Raw genomic sequence first — 20,915 nt, 5'->3', positions numbered from 1 at the left:
TCAGAGTGATTCACAAATTTTAATGCATCTTCCCTCACCTCACAGGAGCGTCATGGTGGCATTTCCATTTTGCAAATGGGGAGCTGAGGCACAAAGTTAATCAAGTATATCCACTAACCAATCTGAGACACGTAGAACTTGATTTTTCAGAATAATTTAGCATTAAATAGTACTTGCTCAAAGCACAGCTCCATTGACTTCAGTTGCAGCTGTGAGTGGCAACTATGTTGGCAACAAGAAGAAAGCCAAGGAAAGTGTGGGCCCCTTAATGAATGAGGGAGGCAACCTAGTGACAGAGGATGTGGAAAAAGCTAATGTACTCAATGCTTTTTTTGCCTCTGTCTTCACTAACAAGGTCAGCTCCCAGACTGCTGCGCTGGGCATCACAACATGGGGAAGAGATGGCCAGCCCTCTGTGGAGAAAGAGGTGGTTAGGGACTATTTAGAAAAGCTGGACGTGCACAAGTCCATGGGGCCGGACGAGTTGCATCCGAGAGTGCTAAAGGAATTGGCGGCTGTGATTGCACAGCCATTGGCCATTATCTTTGAAAACTTGTGGCGAACGGGGGAAGTCCCAGGTGACTGGAAAAAGGCTAATGTAATGCCAATCTTTAAAAAAGGGAAGAAGGAGGATCCTGGGAACTACAGGCCAGTCAGCCTCACCTCAGTCCCCGGAAAAATCATGGAGCAGGTCCTCAAAGAATCAATCCTGAAGCACTTACATGAGAGGAAAGTGATCAGGAACAGTCAGCATGGATTACCAAGGGAAGGTCATGCCTGACTAATCTAATCGCCTTCTATGATGAGATTATTGGTTCTGTGGATGAAGGGAAAGCAGTGGATGTATTGTTTCTTGACTTTAGCAAAGCTTTTGACACGGTCTCCCACAGTATTCTTGTCAGCAGGTTAAAGAAGTATGGGCTGGATGAATGCACTATAAGGTGGGTAGAAAGTTGGCTAGATTGTTGGGCTCAACGGGTAGTGATCAATGGCTCCATGTCTAGTTGGCAGCCGGTGTCAAGTGGAGTGCCCCAGGGGTCGGTCCTGGGGCCGGTTTTGTTCAATATCTTCATAAATGATCTGGAGGATGGTGTGGATTGCACTCTCAGCAAATTTGCGGATGATACTAAACTGGGAGGAGTGGTAGATACGCTGGAGGGCAGGGATAGGATACAGAGGGACCTAGACAAATTGGAGGATTGGGCCAAAAGAAATCTGATGAGGTTCAATAAGGATAAGTGCAGGGTCCTGCACTTAGGACGGAAGAACCCAATGCACAGCTACAGACTAGGGACCGAATGGCTAGGCAGCAGTTCTGCGGAAAAGGACCTAGGGGTGACAGTGGACGAGAAGCTGGATATGAGTCAGCAGTGTGCCCTTGTTGCCAAGAAGGCCAATGGCATTTTGGGATGTATAAGTAGGGGCATAGCGAGCAGATCGAGGGACGTGATCGTCCCCCTCTATTTGACATTGGTGAGGCCTCATCTGGAGTACTGTGTCTAGTTTTGGGCCCCACACTACAAGAAGGATGTGGACAAATTGGAGAGAGTCCAGCGAAGGGCAACAAAAATGATTAGGGGTCTGGAACACATGACTTATGAGGAGAGGCTGAGGGAACTGGGATTATTTAGTCTGCAGAAGAGAAGAATGAGGGGGGATTTGATAGCTGCTTTCAACTACCTGAGAGGTGGTTCCAGAGAGGATGGTTCTAGACTATTCTCAGTGGTAGAAGAGGACAGGACAAGGAGTAATGGTGTCAAGTTGCAGTGGGGGAGGTTTAGGTTGGATATTAGGAAAAACTTTTTCACTAGGAGGGTGGTGAAAGACTGGAATGCGTTACCTAGGGAGGTGGTGGAATCTCCTTCCTTAGAAGTTTTTAAGGTCAGGCTTGACAAAGCCCTGGCTGGGATGATTTAATTGGGAATTGGTCCTGCTTTGAGCAGGGGGTTGGACTAGATGACCTCCTGAGGTCCCTTCCAACCCTGATATTCTATGATTCTATGATTCTATGCTCATCACTTCTGCAAATCAGACTGTACAGTTTCAGGTCAGGAACCCAGGAAATAACGAACATACAATTAGTGACCAGCTGTGAAAAGTTTGGTTTAAGTGACTTGTCCAGCAAGCCATGGAAACTCTGTGGCAGAGGCAGAGATAGAATCCGGTTCCTAAGGGCAGCATTCAGCTGTCCTACCCATGAGACCAATGAAGCAGGGATCCTATAGACAACAGCCTCCTTCACTACACAACCATGATTCATTCCCAGAGCAGGTCCATCCCTTCATTGAATGAGGCAGGGGTCTTGTGAAAAAAAAAAGTATGTGGTCATGTAATTAAAAACTGTATCATAATGCATACACATAGGATGAATGAATTAAGGTTGCAAAATTCCCATTCACCAATCAGAATTCCCCATCAGGAAAAAACAGAGTTCTCCTTAGAGGGAAAAAAAAAGTAGTCTTCTCCCTTAGTAGTCACCATATTTATTGCAATTAATCCTTATATTTCTATTCCACAGTATTTTATACCAAACGTTGCAGGTCAGTAGTACACACAGCTGGGACGTCTGATCAGCTCCTTTGTGCTACTTGAAAAGATTAGTAAATATATTCTCTGGAGCTGGTCAGGAAAATTCCAACAAAACATTGTCAGAATTTGCTCTTTTGTTGAAATCAAACCATTTCACAGAGATGGTTTCCTGCCAGCTTGTCCACCTGACTCCACAGCAGGCTAATGGGGAGCCAAGAACCAGGGAACCCTGGCTCTGAGGTTTGCAGCTTCTCAGTAGCCCGGGCTCCCAGGGTCTCCATGGCTTTGGGGCAGCCCATCACACAGTCTGCCTTGGAGTCAGGGACTGCAGGGCTTCTAAGTTCTGCAGCAGCCTACCATGCAGACTACACCAGAGCCAGAGCTCCATTCCCTTGTGTGGATAATTACAGTATTTTGGGGTTGTGTTCCGAGTCAGAATGAAACCAAATATCAAAATCCTTCACAAAATGGGATCACTGTTCTCTTCCTGTTTCCAGCCGGTGGGCCTTTTCTTGCCAAGTGACTTTGACGCTTACTTATTTCAGTGGGAGTTGAAGGCACTCAGCAGCTTGCAGGATCTGACAGTTTATTATGCACACTGTGCTTACATTTATGTGTATCTGTACATACACACAAAAAATGTAGAGACTAAACTACAGTGTAAATACGAGAGAGAAGCCTAAGCACACTTTGGTGCATTCTAGTGATTTCATTGTAAATATGGGAATGAAATCTGAGTCGCTTGTGCTATTATTGGCCCTCAGCTTCGCACATTACAGCCTGGATAGCCTTAGTCAGTTTTCCTTTGTTGTATTTAATCAAAGAATATTAAGATCTTTTCCCCCATTAAATTCATATGAAATTATAAGATTGAGAGTTATTTAGTGCCCTGTGTTAAATCTTTTTCCTTATAAAGTAGCTTTATTAAGAACTGTCTTCTATTTCCTAGCTTCTACCATTTTCTTTATGCCCTTTGGATTTTAGATCACCCATATTTTGTTGGTGTCCAGTTTCATCCAGAGTTTTCCTCAAGACCTATGAAGCCCTCACCTCCATACCTTGGTCTCTTGCTTGCAGCAACTGGGACACTCAGTGCATACTTGCAACGTGGATGTAAATTGTCTCCAAGGTAACGTTATTATTTGCTTGTTTTCCTAGTTTCAGCGGGACTATCCTTTACTGATACAATAAATGAGGAAGGGAAGGGGGCTTTTTTATATTGATTTTTATTACATTTATGAGGAAAAACCCTGGCTGAAAACAGTCATTATAGAGATATGGCTCTTCAATTTTTCCTTCTCAGAGACTAACCATAGTAGGATCAGAAACAATAAAGTACTACTGTAATGAAATGCAAATAAGTAAATCCTGACTGGCTGCAATCAGTTCCAGGAAAATTATTTTTCACCTCACAGGAGGTGTCTGGCCCTCTAACTTCACCTGTGTTAATGGTTATTTTACCAGGAAAAAGGTCTGCTGGCAACTCATGCAGTTAAGTTCTTACCTATCTGTATGTGAATGATCATAACAATGAAACAGTGAATGTCAAGGTTATTTTGTTGCAGCAAGGTAATAATATTGAGCAAGTAGAAAAGGGCCCAAAGCAAAACCCAAGTTTGGGTAAGATTTGAACCTAGGTCAGAATTTTGTGGCTGAGCCAAACAAAGATCTCTGATCCCAACAGCCCCAGACCTGTCTGTGTATCCAAGGTAAAGTTCCTGGGACATTTCTGTTTTTATAGCAATACTTTTCAGCCTGTGTTAATTAATTCATATTTGTAAAATGTTTTAATAATCAAAGATGCCATGTTAATAGTAATAATTATAAAGAGCATGTGAGGCCAGGGGGAACTTAGGGTAAAATGGCAATGCTTCTCAAAATATAGACCACCATAAGATAACCTACTCAGATTCAACTTTGAAGTGCAGAACTTACCAGTTTTGCTTTTTTCCCCCATGCATTGCTTTTAAATATTTCTGAAATGGATTCTCTTACTTAAGAGCAAAGGGGAAGAATTTTTCTGAAGACTCAATAGGAACATAATTATCAAGCCAAATCAAACTGCTGGAATCCTGGTTCTTACAGTTTACCGCAGATCTTTCAGATGCAAGTGAACCTCAACTCTAATGGTCCTGGCTATTGTATAATGATGTACATATAGTCTCTAAGGTCCCACAAGTACTCCTTTTCTTTTTGCGAATACAGACTAACACGGCTGTTACTCTGAAACCTGTCAATATGTGGAAAAACTCCTTCCTGACTTCAGCAGGCCATCTCTTGTAATTCATAGTATTCAAATATTACCTTGTTGTTAACCATTGCTACAAATGTTATTAGAGGTGTGGTCATAACATTATCTATCCCGTTTTCAAATCCAGAGTTTCATTTGATGGCCTCCTGTAGTAGTGCATTATACAGGTTATCCATAAATTGGAAAGGGAAGTACAGTTTTATTGGTTCTAAATGAAATGTCCTTTCATTTCTTTAAGTACCTCTTTGTTCTCAGTGCATAAAGGAATGTGGTGTATGTCTCTGGCATGGTAAAAGAACATTTAAAAAAATTCAAAATCTACTGATCAGCCATTCCAACTATTGGTCATCCTAGGGGGTATTAAGTATACTAGTAAATGAATGGGTGTTTCTGAAAAAGTACAGACTATTGGGGAGATACCAGAGAAAAACAAACAGAGAATTCTGAAAATAGAAAACAAATGTGATTCTTGACAATTGCCATCCTATACATATATTTGCTCTCCTTAGTAAAGTAATGAAACAAAGATTAAGTAAAAGAAATCACTAAACATCTAGGGCCAGATCCTCAGCTGGTATAAATTGGTATATATCCATTGGCTTCAGTGCAGCGATGCCAGTTTACAGTAGCTCTGATCCCTAAATTCAAAAGGGACCATGAGCAATAAGCATCATGGGTTTATAAAGAATAAATATTGCCAGACAAAAATATTTGATTATAAAGCTCATGGATGAAGAGAGAACTTCAGAAGTAATATATTTGGATTTTAGTAAAGAATTTGGTACTGGGTCTTGTGAAATCTTGCTTGAAAAAGTAGTAGAAATTAGCTAATATCATGTTGGTTGTAAAACCATTGAAGTGCAATAAATTAAGTAGGGGAAAAAACAGCACCATGTGAAGTTGAAAGAAGGTCTCCTGGGAAAACACAGGAATCATTAGGCCTGGTCTTTTTTAATAACTTCATTAATGGGTCTGGAGTAGGGGGGTAACAATAAATTAATGACATTTGCAAACAATAATAATTTAGGAGGAGTTGGAAACATGAGTCAGGGCACAGGAATGATACAAAAGGACTTGGACAGTTTAGAAACATGAATTGAAAAGAATGAAATGAGATTCCACTTGGGAAAATGCAGAGCAGGGAAGTAACCATCCTTCTCTCCCTAATTCTGAAGTATTCCATTAAATTCTGAGCACCGCATTAATAGAAGAATATTGACAAGTTAAGGGGATTGAGAGAAGAGAAGAGTAAAAGAACTAAACATATGTAGTTTAGCTAAATGACACTTAAGGAAGGGATACAATATCCAAATACCTGAAGGGTGGAAATATGAATGGGCCAGAGACCCCTCCACCCTTCCAAAAGAAATGACCACTGAGGGGAGACCTGGTGGGGGGTTGTTGGAGAGTGAGCCTACCCCACAGAAGGAGCTCCTGTTCCATGGGGCTGGGCCCAGCTCCCCACTCCAGGCATTGTGACTTGGCATGTGGGATCACAGCACCATTCAGTTTGGGGGCCCTCTCAAACAGGGGACCCAGGGCAAACTGCCCCTTTTGCCTCCTTCCTGCCCTGGGCAGCCTTGTAAATGGAGAGGAAGTACTTACCAGCTACCACTAGGAGTAATGGAATGAAATTAAGAAAGGGATATTGAGGCTGAATATCAGGAAGAACTCTGATGACAAGATGTATCTGGCTCTGCAATAGTCTCCCTAGCAAAGTGGTGGAAGCTCCTTACTTTGCACACTGTAGTAGGCAATACACCAGACAATGTAAAGTAGGAAACAACCCAGCATTGGCAGGGAAAATAGTAGAATAGGAACTGCATCACAGGGAGACTGGCCTCTATAAGGGGAAAGTGGCTGGTCTCAGCTGTGCCATAATTAACTATATCCCAGCCTCAGGGGGGTGGAGCTAATGGGGCTAGGTGTTAGTATGATGAATATGTGGGCCTCATAACAAGGCTTGAGAGAGAATATTTAGGAGGAGGAAGCCATGTGAAAGACTCTGAGGTAAAGTCTGCAAGAAGCAGGGAGGTCCCTGGGAGAAACTGCCAAAGCCACTGTACAGGGAAAACAGTGGGAAACCTGCTAGGAGGAAACAAACCACTAGAGAGAAAGCTGTGGAGACAGTGCTCAGTTTAAGGTGCAAAGAGGAACTTTGCAGAGCCTGGGAGTAGGATTGAAGAGCAGGGAATGTCAGAGTAACCCAAGAGAGACAGAATCATTTGTTTGGATGTTTATTTGAATTTTCAGTTGGAATTTTGTAACACCGGAAAGGGACTGGACTGGCTGGAGGGTTGGGCCAAGGAAGCCACAGACCACTGCAGAACCAGAATGGCAGACACTAGAGGGTGCCAGAGGGGAACTATCCTTGTAATGCCAAGTCCTGGTTTCAAGGGATGCTCTTGTGGTGCTCTCCCCCACACCAATTATAAACTACTATATCAGTTCAGATCAATGGTCTGTCTGATCTAGTACCCTGCCTCTACCAGTGACCAGCACCAGATGCTTCACAGGAAGATTCAAGAGACCCTGAAGTGGACAATTACAGGAAAACCTATAGGAGAAGTTCCTTCCTAATCCTAATGAGGTAGGGATAGATTCTCAAAGAGGACATAAGTATTGCAACACTAACTCCTAGGTGTCCTGCAGTCTGCTAGAATTTTCAACCCTGACTTAGCATGCAGGCTCCCTGTGCATTGAATGGGGAGTGTTAGGTGTCTAAGAGAGCCATTCTCTGAAGCCTGCAAGCTGAGTGGGGAGCTGCTTAAGATAGCCAGGCGTGAGATGTAGAGGAAAGGGGTGGGAATTAGGGCCCATATGCTTAAAGGGATTTTGGTACCTAACTTCTATTGAGCTGTGCCTTAGGCACTTGTCTCTTCTTTAGATTCTCAGCCATGAACTTGGAGCTAGGTGTCTAAGCCGAGTCAGCCATTTCTTACAAAAAACAGAGACTCCACCCTATTATAGTCAGTAGTCAGCACACTCACCCAGGATGTGGGAGAGCCAGATTCCAGTCCTTGTTTCAATGAATATTTAAGTACTTAAGCAAAGAGGAACCGCTTAAACAGAAGCGACTGAATGAGTCCTACTGCAGAACAGCCCATAGCCCAATGGTCAGGACACTCACCTGGGATGTCAGAGAGCTGGATTCAAGTCCTTGCTCCAAATCAGGCAGAGTGGGTCTCCTCCATCCCAGATAAGCACCCTCACTATTGGATATTCTAGACCTACAGCTGCATACCCCAACCAGTTTGAAAAATTCCTGGCCTGCTGGCTCCCCTCCATCCCCGGCTGCCTTTTGTAGAGGATAGGTGTGCTCTGAGCATGCCTAATGGATCAGGCCTGGCAGATGATATAGTCAGGGGAATACCTAATTTGAGAATCTTTCTGGGGATTAGATGTCAGCAAGAGCTCCAATCAGCTCATTAGCTGGAAGATGGCATCAGGAGTTAGGCAGCTTTGCAGGTGCTGACTTATGGAAAGGGAGCCTTACAGGGTTAGGTAGCAGTTTTGTGAATGTTAGTGGTACTTAAATGTTGGTAGTCAGGCACCTAAGTCCATTTGTGAATCGAACCCTGAGGGATTGATTTAGCAGTGTGCTTAGTTAGTTAGTGGTTGACTGAAGTCTGAGGTGCTATCCTTTCTAAATGTGTTTTGACCATCTAATTTAACTGGATGTTTTCATTACCCAGATAACAGTCTAATGCTTTTTTGAATCCTAGCTTCAGTAGTAGTATTACTAGGCAGTTTGCCTCAAAGGCATCCGAAAACCCAGAAGCAAATCACAACCGTCCCTGCTTCCTCCTTGCTCTGGGAAGGAATTTTGCCTCAAAGGTGTGTCTCTGAGTCATACTGCCTCTCAGAGCTACTCCTGGTGTGGTCTCCTTTGCTCAGGGCTGTGCCCAAAGGCAATGTCTAGCCCTGTGGAAACAGTGACACCATTGGTATAATTCCTGGTGTCTGAGGAGTTCTGGGCAAAATAGGACACAAAAGGATTGATTTTTTTCTGCTGTGTAGTGGAGAGAGGGGAACAGCCCATGGCTCCCTGATTTTCAGCTGCCCAGCCCTGGTGTAAGTTAAAGGGGGCAGCTTTAATTTCTGTCATTGACATAAGGTCCCTCAGAGACCTCTCACCATTGGAGAACGGGGCACAGTAGAACCTTTCTTCCACACCTCCTCTCCACTCCTACCTTCCCTTATGCCAAGAGTGGAGATTTCAGCGGTGCCTCCCCCACCAGTGGAAATTCCTGCTACACATGGGGAATTCTCTAGGGGACTCTCCAGCTGGTTTAAATTTGGTCTGCACCACAGCAGATTATGTATTGTTTAGACATGATCTTAACTCCCTGCCCCTGTAGGAGCTGAGATACATCAATGGGGTGACACGCTGCAGCTTACATTCATGCCCCATCACCACATGAACACATCAGATGATTTCCATAGTAACATGAACAGGAAATCCTCTCCTCTTAGCTGCACCTAGGCACAACATTGACTGATACATGATGGCGTGTGAGGGGAAAACAGAGGTACAGTAACTCGAATAAACAGATAGGGCTCTAAATATAGGTGAATTTGGTGCTAATGGAACTCTTGCTTCAGTGCTGGGGGAGGAGGATGAGGCTGGATCCATCCTGAAAAAGTATGTATAAAAAACCTGCTCCTACATAAGAGTGTTTCTGCTTGCTATCGTTTGGGAATATCTGTCCCCGAGCTCTTGCCCCAAGTGGTATTTCATTTTATTGTAATTCACTGATTTTTTTAAAGTCAAATTTTTCCCTAAATTACTTCCTGTTCAATCAATCCCAAAAGATAATTTGAACCTTAATGTTCACATCCAACAGTCAGGATAAGATGGAGTTGTTAAACGTAACAAGTAGGCGTTAGGGTCAAAAGGGCTCTGAGGAAATGTTCTTGGGCAAAGCTAATGGCATCATTTTGTTCCAAGAAGTCTTTACTTTTTTAACAATTACTTAAAGCCACAAAAGGCCTGATCCAACTCTCACTGAGTCCATTAAAACAGTGGTTCTCAAAGCCGGTCCGCCGCTTGTTCAGGGAAAGCCCCTGGCAGGCCAGGCCAGTTTGTTTACCTGCCGCGTCCACAGGTTCCGCGGATCGCAGCTCCCACTGGCCGCTTTTTAAAATTAACAGTATATATGCTGGGTGGAGAAACGAAAGGTAGGGCATGTTTCCTGAAACTAATAAAAGTCCCAATATTTGCAAGTGCTAATAGAAAACTTAAAGGCTAAGTGTTACCATAACATGGCAAAACACTGCAATTAATTACTGTACTTGAAAATGTTCTGTATTATACTGTACTGTATTATACACATAACTGTTTTAATAATACAAAGTTTTTATTCCATGCTTCCTTGGGCACATTCAGAAAGAAGTAAGTACAATGGCAACGATGCTCTGATGAAACTGTGTGTGTCTGTGTGCATTTGGCATGCTTGATCATATTGTTAGCAACACTTTTCTTCACTTTAGCTGGTGCATGTTGGTAATGTAATTGTTTCCCACATATTAAAATCCTCAGATTGATCATTTAGTTAGTCCTATATGACCCACTCTTTTAACAAGGTTAATCAACCACATACATATAACACAAAGGAAGTACAGAAAGTTATAGGTTAAGACTTAGGGCATGTCTACACAGTGGAAAAAGGCCCTTTTTTGTGCAAAAACCATGGGAGCGTCTACACTTGCCAATGACTTTTTGCAGTGAAACTCAGAAGTTCCACTGCAAAAAGAAAACCACTTCCACGAGAGGCGTACAGCTCTTACCGGTGATGCTTTTGTGGTGATGTGCAAGTGAAGGCATGTTCTTCCTGTTTACAGAGCTTTTCGCTTCCGGAGGATATCCCACATTGCCTAGGTGACCACTCTGGCCAGCAGCTCTGCTGCTCTGATGCCAGGTAAACAGACATCCAGCCCTCCCCCTGTAAAGCTCTGGGAAATTTGAAACTCCCCTTCCTGTTTTCTTGGCAAGTGCTCAGTGATCATCTGGCCAGGTGACAATGGCTGCTCCACGGAGCAAAGGATCCCCTGCTTGGAGCAATGCTGAGCTACTGGAGCTGACCGGTGTTTGGGGAGAGGAGGCTGTGCAGGGACCCAGGGTGCCCCCCGATCACCCCCCCGCCCACAAGACCCATCGTCAAAATGGAGAGAGCTGCCCTAGAGCGCTGCTCTCATTGGCAATGGAAGTGCTGCTAATGTAAACGCTCTCTGACACCTGAGGAATTAAGCGTGTACGCAAACCAGCTCTTTACTTTCACCAATTCTCTATCACTGGTGAAACTTACAGTGCAAAAACTCTGCAAGTATAGACATACCCTTAGTAAATGTGAAAGCAACTGAGGCTTGGTCTACACTTAAAACATATAAAGGTGTCGCTATATCTCTCAAGAATATGAAAAAAACACAACCCCAAGCGACAGAGCTATGCTGACAAAACCCACAATGTAGCTGCAGCTATGCTGAAAGAAGAATGCTTCTGTTGGCATAGCTAATATCATTCGGGGAGGCAGTGTCCCTACATCAGCAAAAAACCCTCATTCTGACAGCATAGTCTGTGTCTGCACTAGGGGGCTATGCTGCCATAGGCTCCTCTCTCCTCTGGGGACATAATGAGTTACGTTGTTGCAGATTTCCCCTAGCAGTGAAAGTCTGAAATTAAATAAGACAACTTTGCTGTCATATACCCTATTCTACTCTTCTACAATTTTTGTGTTTTAGTTAGGTAATATATATATAACATGAACAAGATGAGATTAAGGTCAAATCCAGCACCCTAGGCAAACTGCATTGAGCCCAAGCATAATTTAGTGCAGTTTAATGACTTTTCTAAATTATCTGAACTGCAGTATATCATCTCCCTTCCAACTAGGCTGCCAGTCAGTTCACTAGCTCAGTAGCTGTCAAAGGGGGCTACCAACTCCCTGGTTTTCACAGCACCCCTGTGATCACAGGGAGGTAAAACAGCTGGGGGATACACTGGAGGAGAGTGCCAGGGATCCACCTGGAGTGTTATCTTCTGAACAGGTTTAATTTGGGCATGCAGAAGAGCTGTGATTGAGCCCAAGAGCTCGCCAACCCAGATACACATCCACTGCCATAGGCTGTGCAAGGAGCTGTTCAGCTGAACTCTTCTGAAGAACGTGCAGTCTGTCTGATCAAGACCGCTGTGGCCTGTTTGAAGTTCCTTCAGCTGATCACTGTGCTGCTTTACATTCTTCACCATTTCCTTGTTCTGTTCACTGATAAAATGATCACTAGCACACTAGTTTCTCTCCTGTATAAAACAATGTATTTATAGGAAACAGGAGATGAAGGGGGAAGCTGTTAGGATGTTAGTAGTGCATTGGTAAGGATCTTGTTCTGATGTGATTTTGAAATAGCAGGATTTTAATTTAAATATAAATTAAGTTTTTTGGTCAAGTTAAATAAATAAAAGTGGGCCTTTAATTAGAGCTGGCTAGAAAATGGAAATTCCTTCTCATGAAAAATATGTCCAGACTGCGATAAAAGACTCACAGCATGGCCATGGCTGGCCTGGGGCAGCTGACTCAAGCTCGCTGGACTTGGGCTGCAAGGCCATAAAACTGTAGTACCCTGAGACCCCACATGAGGGGAGGGTCTGAGAGCTCGGGCTCCACCCCAAGCAATCTACTCTACTATTTTTAGCCCTTAGCATGAGCCCTGCAAGCCTGAGTCAGTTGACCTGGACTGTGAGGCTCACTGACCTTTTTTTGCTGTGTGGACATACCCTTAGCCTTCCCCTATTTCTGGAGGCAGAGAGCCCTGGGTGCTCAGTCTCTTCAGCTCCAGATCTAGGAGGAGGCAGGAAGGCTGAGTGCCTGAGCTCTTTGCCTCTCTGGTGCTTGGGGTGAAGGCAGGGAGCCCTGAGATCCAGAAAGGCAGGTTCCGGGCTCTCAGCCGTGGCAGTCCTTTTGGAAGGCTTTTGTCAATTTGACTTTCTGCCAACAGGCAGAAGAGTCTTCTAGGAGACAGCTGGGAAGCCATCATTTTGATATGCCCGACAGAAAATCAGATTTTTCTGGCTATATTGAAATTTCCTCCTGGAACATGTGTTTTTTGAAAAGGGCATTTTTTGTTGGTAAATCCTTCGATGGAAAATTCCCAACTCACTCTACTTTAAATTTTTCTCAATTTAAACTCCTTCTTCTCTATTGTAAATTAGAACATTCCTTTTCTAATCTTATGTTGAGAACTTGCTACTCTCAGTGACATCAGTGGTGCTTGCAGTCACTCAGCACTCTTCAGCATCAAGCTGTTAAGTGTTAAGACATAGTAACCAAACAGAAGAATAATATACTGTCAGTATGGAGTACTGGTTCTCATCAGTTACTTAGAACTCAGTTTAGAAAAGCACTTAAGCAGACGCTTAAGTCCATTCCTATTAAGGAAACCATGTTACAATGGCAGTACAGTCAAGCCTGTGCTTACGTCTTTCCTGAGAAAGCAGCACCTTAGTGTGGGTCATTGGGGTTGGAGGGCTTCAGATGAAGCAATTGTTTCTTCTACACCACTCACACAATCTATTCTTTTTTGCTAGTGATAGCTACAGTGACCTCAGTGATGACAGTTCCCCAGAAAAAGAACCTCCTGATTCAGAAACAAGCTGAACCCCCTGCATGAGAGCAGAGAATTGGAGAATGCTACTGAGGTGAACAGGGCCCTTTTGATGCTTCTTTACAACCTTTATTTCTTCTTGACTTTAAGAGACAAAGTTATCTTGGGTCTCCCTGTCACTCCAAATTCCCTCTGAAAACTTGTCTTTTCTCCCTTGCCTGCAGCATTTAATTTCTCTCCCCTTTTGTTGTTTAACTTTTTAATTGTATTATTAAAGTCTGCAGTGTGTTTTGGGTGCAGTTTGTGTGAAAGGTGCTTGACAAAATCAAGTTCTGATAGTGTTTGAAAAGCTATGCTTTATAATTATACTTTTGTAATCTTTCCAAATATTGTTTTCTTTACTTGTTTGTTACTTTAGCATGCAATTCAAAATGAGTTTGATTCCACTGTGTTGACCTGATTTGGTTTTTGCCCCTCTTTGAACCATTTCTTTGTGTTTTATTTTCTGTTGTCATATTTCTTCCAGAGATGGACACTCAGCCTTAGGACAGTGTAGACACTTCATGATAAATCTCGGGGTTCAGCCAGTGTAGGGATGTGAATTTAGCAAGCTAATATTTTTAAATTGGCGGTTTGTTTGCTTGTATACTCTTGCTAAAGTCCTGTTACTTCTAGTTGTTTGCTTCTTTAACAATAACAGTAATGGTCTCCACAACTATCTGAACTTTTATTTCCCTTGAGGCACCTGACCTTGGCTAAGTCATGGACTGAACTGCAATCTTACTTTAACCATTGAGACTTAACCTGCACACAAGACCTTCAAGATCATAGCCAGTGTGATAATCTCATTCATCCCTTCATTCCGAACCATGGCGCAGTGTTCTTCAGTACCGTTGTATGCAGTTCATTTTAGGTTTCCATTTCCCCAGTTTAATCCTCTCCATTTGCATGGCATAACTGCTGACTGCTGTGCCACATTGGTGATTAAGGCTGCATATAAATAAGGTAGACTGAGGCTCAGGAAATGTGAGTTCTGTTCTTAGCTCAACCACATATTTCTTCTGTGCTCTTGAGCAAGTCACTTTGGGTGGGATTCACAAGGTAGAATTAGGTGCCTAAGGCCAATATTTAGACACCATTGCAATCCACAAAGCCCTTGCTTAGCTGTTGCCTAACCTTGTAGGTACCTAAAGTCCCTTGTGCCTAAGTTTCCAACTGTGAAAGTCCTCCAGGTGCCTAAATTTCAGCAGTTGAACGTGTCTAGAGTGGTGTAAGTCCTGACACTGCTTGGCACCTAACTCACACTTAAGTCCCATAAAGATTAATGAACTTCTTCTATCTTGCCTGCAGAGCATGAGTGGGTAGTGTGCTTGGAGCACAAATAAACACACCCAAAACAGGAGGAGGTGGTAGAGTGCCCCTCTCTCTTACAACTTTTAGTCCAGTAGTTAAAGCACTTACACAGGTTCAATTCCCACTTCTTCCTGAGGTGGAGAAAGGATTTGAACTTGCGTCGCCTACCTCTTAGAGGACTGCCTTAGCCAAGGGACTATGGCATATGCCTGCATAGCTGTTTCTCCAGCTCTCCTGTTGAAACTGTTCCACTGTGTTTAAATAATTAAATAGTCATTGGCGTAGGCAGACTGAAACCTGGGTGTCCCACCTCCCAAGTGGGTGGTCTGTATAATCACCGGGCTATGGTTATTCTGACTCTGTCTTTGGCTCATGTCATAAATATAAAGGGAAGGGTAAACCCCTTTGAAATCCCTCCTGGCCAGGGGAAAGCTCCTCTCACCTGTAAAGGGTTAAGAAGCTAAAGGTAACCTCGCTGGCACCTGACCAAAATGACCAATGAGGAGACAAGATACTTTCAAAAGCTGGGAGGAGGGAGAGAAACAAAGGGTCTGTGTCTGTCTATATGCTGGGTCTTTGCCGGGGATAGACCAGGAATGGAGTCTTAGAACTTTTAGTAAGTAATCTAGCTAGGTATGTGTTAGATTATGATTTCTTTAAATGGCTGAGAAAAGAATTGTGCTGAATAGAATAACTATTTCTGTCTGTGTATCTTTTTTGTAACTTAAGGTTTTGCCTAGAGGGGTTCTCTATGTTTTTGAATCTAATTACCCTGTAAGATATCTACCATCCTGATTTTACAGGGGGGATTTCTTTATTTCTATTTACTTCTATTTTTTATTAAAAGTCTTCTTGTAAAAAACTGAATGCTTTTTCATTGTTCTCAGATCCAAGGGTTTGGGTCTGTGGTCACCTATGCAAATTGGTGAGGCTTTTTATCCAACATTTCCCAGGAAAGGGGGGGTGCAAGTGTTGGGAGGATTGTTCATTGTTCTTAAGATCCAAGGGTCTGGGTCTGTAGTCACCTAGGCAAATTGGTGAGGCTTTTTACCAAACCTTGTCCAGGAAGTGGGGTGCAAGGTTTTGGGAAGTATTTTGGGGGGAAGGACGCGTCCAAACAGCTCTTCCCCAGTAACCAGTATTAGTTTGGTGGTGGTAGCGGCCAGTCCAAGGACAACGGGTGGAATATTTTGTACCTTGGGGAAGTTTTGACCTAAGCTGGTAAAGATAAGCTTAGGAGGTTTTTCATGCAGGTCCCCACATCTGTACCCTAGAGTTCAGAGTGGGGGAGGAACCTTGACAGCTCAGTGCATATTTAAGTATTTATACACAGTGGGACAGCATCACTGGGAGAGATTGAGAGAGTCCTGATCCTAAATGTCCTAGTGCTCAGTAGCTAGGGCTCTTTCCTGGGAGGTAGAAGATCCATGTTCAAATCCTTTTGCCACATTAGGCAGGGGAGGGGGGATTGAACCTGGGTTTCCCCTATGCTAGGCGTGTGCTCTAACCAGTGGTATAAAACCTGTCCCTTTTTGGCTATCTTAGAAAACTCCCTGCTCAGTATGATGGCTTTTGTTAATTCTATTCTTAGGTGCCAGTGTCCACCATGCATTGTATAGGGAGCTTGGGCACCTAACTCAGGGCAGGTGCCTAAGCCCCCTTGTGAATCCCACCCTTCATCTTGCTGTACCTCAGTTCCCCAGCTGTAAAATAGGGATAATGATAATTCCCTACCTCACATTGCTAAGGAGGATTAATCTGTATGAGGATCTCAAATACGATGGTGATGAGCAGCTTAAACAAGTCAGTAAAGAAATAAAACACGTCTCACCCCGCCGACTGCCTGGGCTGCAAAAGCAACACTGTGACACTGTGTGTGTCTATAACTGACTTTATGAGATCTGCTTTAGCTTTGACTATGGGTTTCCCAACAGAGTGCATGATGGCAAATCCGAACATGCCATTAATCTAGTTACAGAATTGTGACTCTTCAGATGCAAATTGCTTGCATTAATGTATTTCTGTGATGCTTTAAGCTACTTTGTCAGCAGAGTTTCAGACTGAAGAATCTACATTTCTATTTTGATTTCTCACCAGTAGGTACTAATTACATTGTAGAATTACACTAGATGAGCAAATAGCACACAGCTTTACTTATAGGCATAATCAAATTACAAAAGTGATCATCACCTCAGTTATCTTCATTACAATATTAAGATTTTAAGAGGGGCATGATTTCCACTAATCAAGGGTGGATGCACATGGAGACTATATTTGCTTTGGTTTGTTAGCACTCTGCTGAATCTAAGTAAATTTGCAGTTTCTACTGTAAAATTATTTTTACGTCCATCATCAGTTCCACTGGGTACACGGACATTACGGGATTGCCAGCTACAAAAATGTTAAATGGATATGCAGAGAAGGCTTGTACACACACTAATATCTTGCTTCTTTTTTTTTAGAAAGACAAAACAAAATCGAATGGAAGGAAATTCACATTAATTGGTTGCACCATTTTTGTACAGTCTTATTTTTCCATATATGATTGATATAGACTTTAAAGCTATTCCAGAAACTTAACTTCCTCACAAAAGCATTTCCCTCCCTGCTATAGATGTGTATTGTTTTCCAGTTGACATTTTCCACATGATATTTTCTCCAGATAATTGCTGTTTGTTTAAAAATGAGACAAAGGACCATCAAATGTTAGCTGTGAGTCACAATAATTGGTCTTGTCCTATGATTTCTGAATGATCTCAGGTGAATCTGCCGTAGTTCTTTATCTGTAGCAATCTTGATTTGCATGAAGATTTGGGGTTGTTTTTTAAATAAAATGAAACACAGGGAAAAATGCTTTTGCCTTGAACAGTAAAATGTATTTTTGTGTGTGTGCTGTCTGTGTGCTCAAAGGTGGGAATGAACTAAAAAACAAAGTTGATCTTATATGTGAGCAGTGGAGAATCATTTCAGTGTTAAGATTATTGAATAAATGTTTAATCCTTTGCGGTTAACATGAACAAGGCGTTATGTTGGTCTATTGTAGTCTTCACGGAGTTTAATAACCGATGCTGAATATGCATGCCTTTTCAATTTGCCTCTTCAAATGCAGTGTCACCATACAGCTGCTAAAATTTGTCTGCTTCTTGCTTTCACCTGAACAGTAATATTTTTGAAAAGCTGATAATACTGAACATAATGCTAGCCTACTAAATTCTAAATGGGATAGTAGAAGGCTTGAATTTATTAGATGCCTAAGGGTATTTAAACACATGGGTACACAATAAAATGTAATCTAGTCAGCTGTAAACAAAACATAAATGCACAGAATTTAAGAAGGGAAGATCCTGGGATCCAGCTGAATTGCACATAGCATATGTCCAGGAAATGGGTACAAAGATGGATTAAAACTCATATTTACACTCCTCTGATCCAGGGGCCACTCTGTACAGAGCTGGTCCCCTTGTGCCCCATTAGAGCAGCCTATGGACTATTCTAACTTATGACAGATGCAAACACCCAGAACTACTGAAACTGCAGCCAGTAATCAGTGTCTTTTAGGGGTATCTTGGCCACATCCTACCTTGCCTACTATCTGAGCAGCACAAGGGCAACAGATGATTCCGTAGTGAGTCTGCCAAGGGCCAGTTAGGACCAGATTCCACCAGTTGTGTGACCATCCAAGGATCTGGCCCATAGTGTGGATCAGCACCCTAAAGCTAGCGTAGCCCAAATGTCTGAAATGAGGTCCTCAAGCGTCACATTTTAATTTTATAAATTAAAAGATTATTTTTTACCCAGGCACACTGGCAAGTGGTATCCGGTGCCTGGACAGTCATCTAAAAAAAGTGATTTGCTTTTTAAATAACTTAGTAATATTTAATTTGTAAGTATGAGCTTTTTAAAAATTGCTTTAGAAAGCCCCAGTTTCTGTTCATTAAGAGAAACCATGATGATGAAATAAGCTTCTAATATGTCATTGTTTTGGGGTGGTTTGCAGATGTTTGCCTTGGAAATAACAGGTATTGTCAAAGTTGATATTACTATATGTCTCTGTGATCTAGAACATGTTGGACGTTTAAGAATGTCTATAACTTTAAAATGTATTTTCAAATACATTAAATTATGTTATATGAAAATGTTTATACACTGTGTTGTAATTTGTCCAGAATATAGCATATGTTGTTTGTGTCTCATGAAAGCATTAAGATAGGCAATATGTACAGTCTGCCTGAATGCAATATTGTCTATCAATGCAGCCATCTCCTGTTAATCTATAAACATATTCATAAAAAAAATGACTTATGAGAGTACCCCAGGAGCTAGTTTCCCCACTCAGAAACTTGGTAGAATACCTAAGGCACAGAGGAGTTGTGATTTATTATTTTTTTAAAAAAGTTAAGGAAGCTAGTGACAGAGTTCAGAATAGCAGCTTGATCACTCAGCTCGCTTACCATGTCCTCTCCCGCTCCAAACTGTGTTGGGGAGCTGCCCCCAGGACATTGGATCCTGGAGGTCTGCCCCACAATATCCATGAGGAACCCCTCCCTTGTCACAAGCAGCAGCAGGAGGACACATCCAAGGGTGACTTTTAAAGAACCCTACTCCCTGGGAAAGGGCCAGAGAGCAGGTAGGTGTGCTTCATGGTGTCCAGCAGCAGCCTCTTCCAATTTAACTGGCCTGCTGATGTCATTCTTTCATGCAGAACCACCCTGAAACGAAGGTCCCATGTGCTGGATCCACTTCTCCAGGGACTGATAAGCCTCCTCACCCCCCACATTGCCTCACTTCACCTGCTTTTCACACATCAGCACTGCAAGGTTTGAGGCAGGTCTGCACACCCTGTCCTCATCATAGAGGCCCTGTCCTTCCTCATTCACTTCAGGATTCCAGGTTCCAACACTGTAAACTAAAATAGCTGCCATCCGCTTCATGTAACATGTGTCTGTTACCTCCATTTCCTTTTCCTTGCCGCACATGCCACCTCTGCTCACATTCCTGACCCTTATCTCTACCCTTCCGTCCCCTTGCTGGTACCAAGCCCACCGTTCCTTACTGTCTTCCTGTCCTTCCCTTGATGCTCTCCTATGCCCACATTCTCTGCCTTCTTCCATCTCACCTCTCCCACTCAATCCACAGTCGCCTGTAAATTTAATGGAACCCTTTAAACCATGAAGATGCTCTAAGAACCTACTGTAGCGGGGTGGTCACTCTGCTCCAGCCCTGATGGGGTTAAAACAGCCCTGAAGGGGGCTGTAGCTGGGGTAAGCAGCAAATAGGCTGATTGGGGAAGCAGCCCCAATCAGGCCTCAGTTGGCCCTATAAAAAGGCTGCTAGGCAGACACTGGTTGACACTCTCTCTCTAGCTTTTGAGAGGGAAGGACCTGGCTGCCTGGAAGCTGAGCAGGAACCTGAGTTAAGGCAGCACTGGGGGAAAGGCAAGAGGGGCTGGGGAGCTCCAGCCTGACAACCTCCCAGGCTGCAGGGCTTTGTGTGAAGCCTAAACCAGGTGCTGGGGCTGTAAAGGGGAAGCTCAGAGATAGGCAGAGGCAGCAGGTCCTATTCCCTCTCCCCTTGCCAATGATGAGTGGCCATTACAGGCTGCAGTTGGCCGCAGTGAGTGGGGGCTAAATGATGATTGGCAGTAGGCACTGAGGCAAGGTGGGATTATGGGGTTGGGGGTTCCCTAGGGAAGGGAGACCCAGAGACTGAGGGGATACTGCTGGGGAAGAACCCCCAGACAAAGGGGCACCAGGGTCTGGAAGGGACATGGGCCAGCCGTGATGACACTGGCCTGCAGAGGGTTCTCTGGAGCTGGAAAATGAGCTAATTCCCAGACAGACAGCAGGAGGTGCTGCAGAGGTGAGTCCTGCATCATTACACACACTTACTGTAACCCTTGTCCTCCCTTCTTCCCTAGCCTCATAGATAGTAAGGCCAGAAGGGATTGTTGTGATCATCTAGTCTGACCTCCTGTGTAACACAGGCCAGGGAACTTCCCCAGAATAATTGCTAGAGCTTATCTTTTAGAAGAACATCTAATCTTGATTTAAAAATTGTCAGTGATGGAGATCCCACCAGGCCTTGTGCTTCATAAGCACTTGTACATAATGTCTGAAAGTGGATAAGTTCTTCAGGCAAGGGCCATTTCTCTTATGTATTCAGTGAGACACCTACCACATGTTTG

General features: G+C 43.3%; 1 protein-coding gene across 13 annotated transcripts in view; it reads left to right on the top strand.

The window, feature by feature from the left end:
* Positions 1 to 18,873, top strand: part of CTPS2 (CTP synthase 2) — a 144,485-nt gene extending 125,612 nt beyond the window's left edge. For 11 of the 13 annotated variants that reach the window (XM_073355924.2, XM_073355916.2, XM_073355817.2 and 8 more), the window contains 3 exons: positions 3,514 to 3,658; positions 13,362 to 13,472; positions 17,194 to 18,873. In XM_073355924.2, coding sequence (XP_073212025.1) covers positions 3,514 to 3,658; positions 13,362 to 13,431 — 215 coding nt within the window. In that variant the 3' untranslated portion in view covers positions 13,432 to 13,472; positions 17,194 to 18,873. Of the gene's footprint in view, positions 1 to 3,513; positions 3,659 to 10,624; positions 13,313 to 13,361; positions 13,473 to 17,193 lie in introns of those variants that run through there. The other 2 variants (XM_073355908.2, XM_073355898.2) reach the window with 2 other exon arrangements.
* The last annotated feature ends 2,042 nt before the right edge of the window (positions 18,874 to 20,915 follow it).

Source organism: Lepidochelys kempii, chromosome 1 (genome assembly GCF_965140285.1).
Source record: "Lepidochelys kempii isolate rLepKem1 chromosome 1, rLepKem1.hap1, whole genome shotgun sequence".
Taxonomy (NCBI): Eukaryota; Metazoa; Chordata; order Testudines; family Cheloniidae; genus Lepidochelys; species Lepidochelys kempii.
Note: the sequence above shows the minus strand (reverse complement) of the source record. Positions and strands in the feature narration are given on the sequence as shown.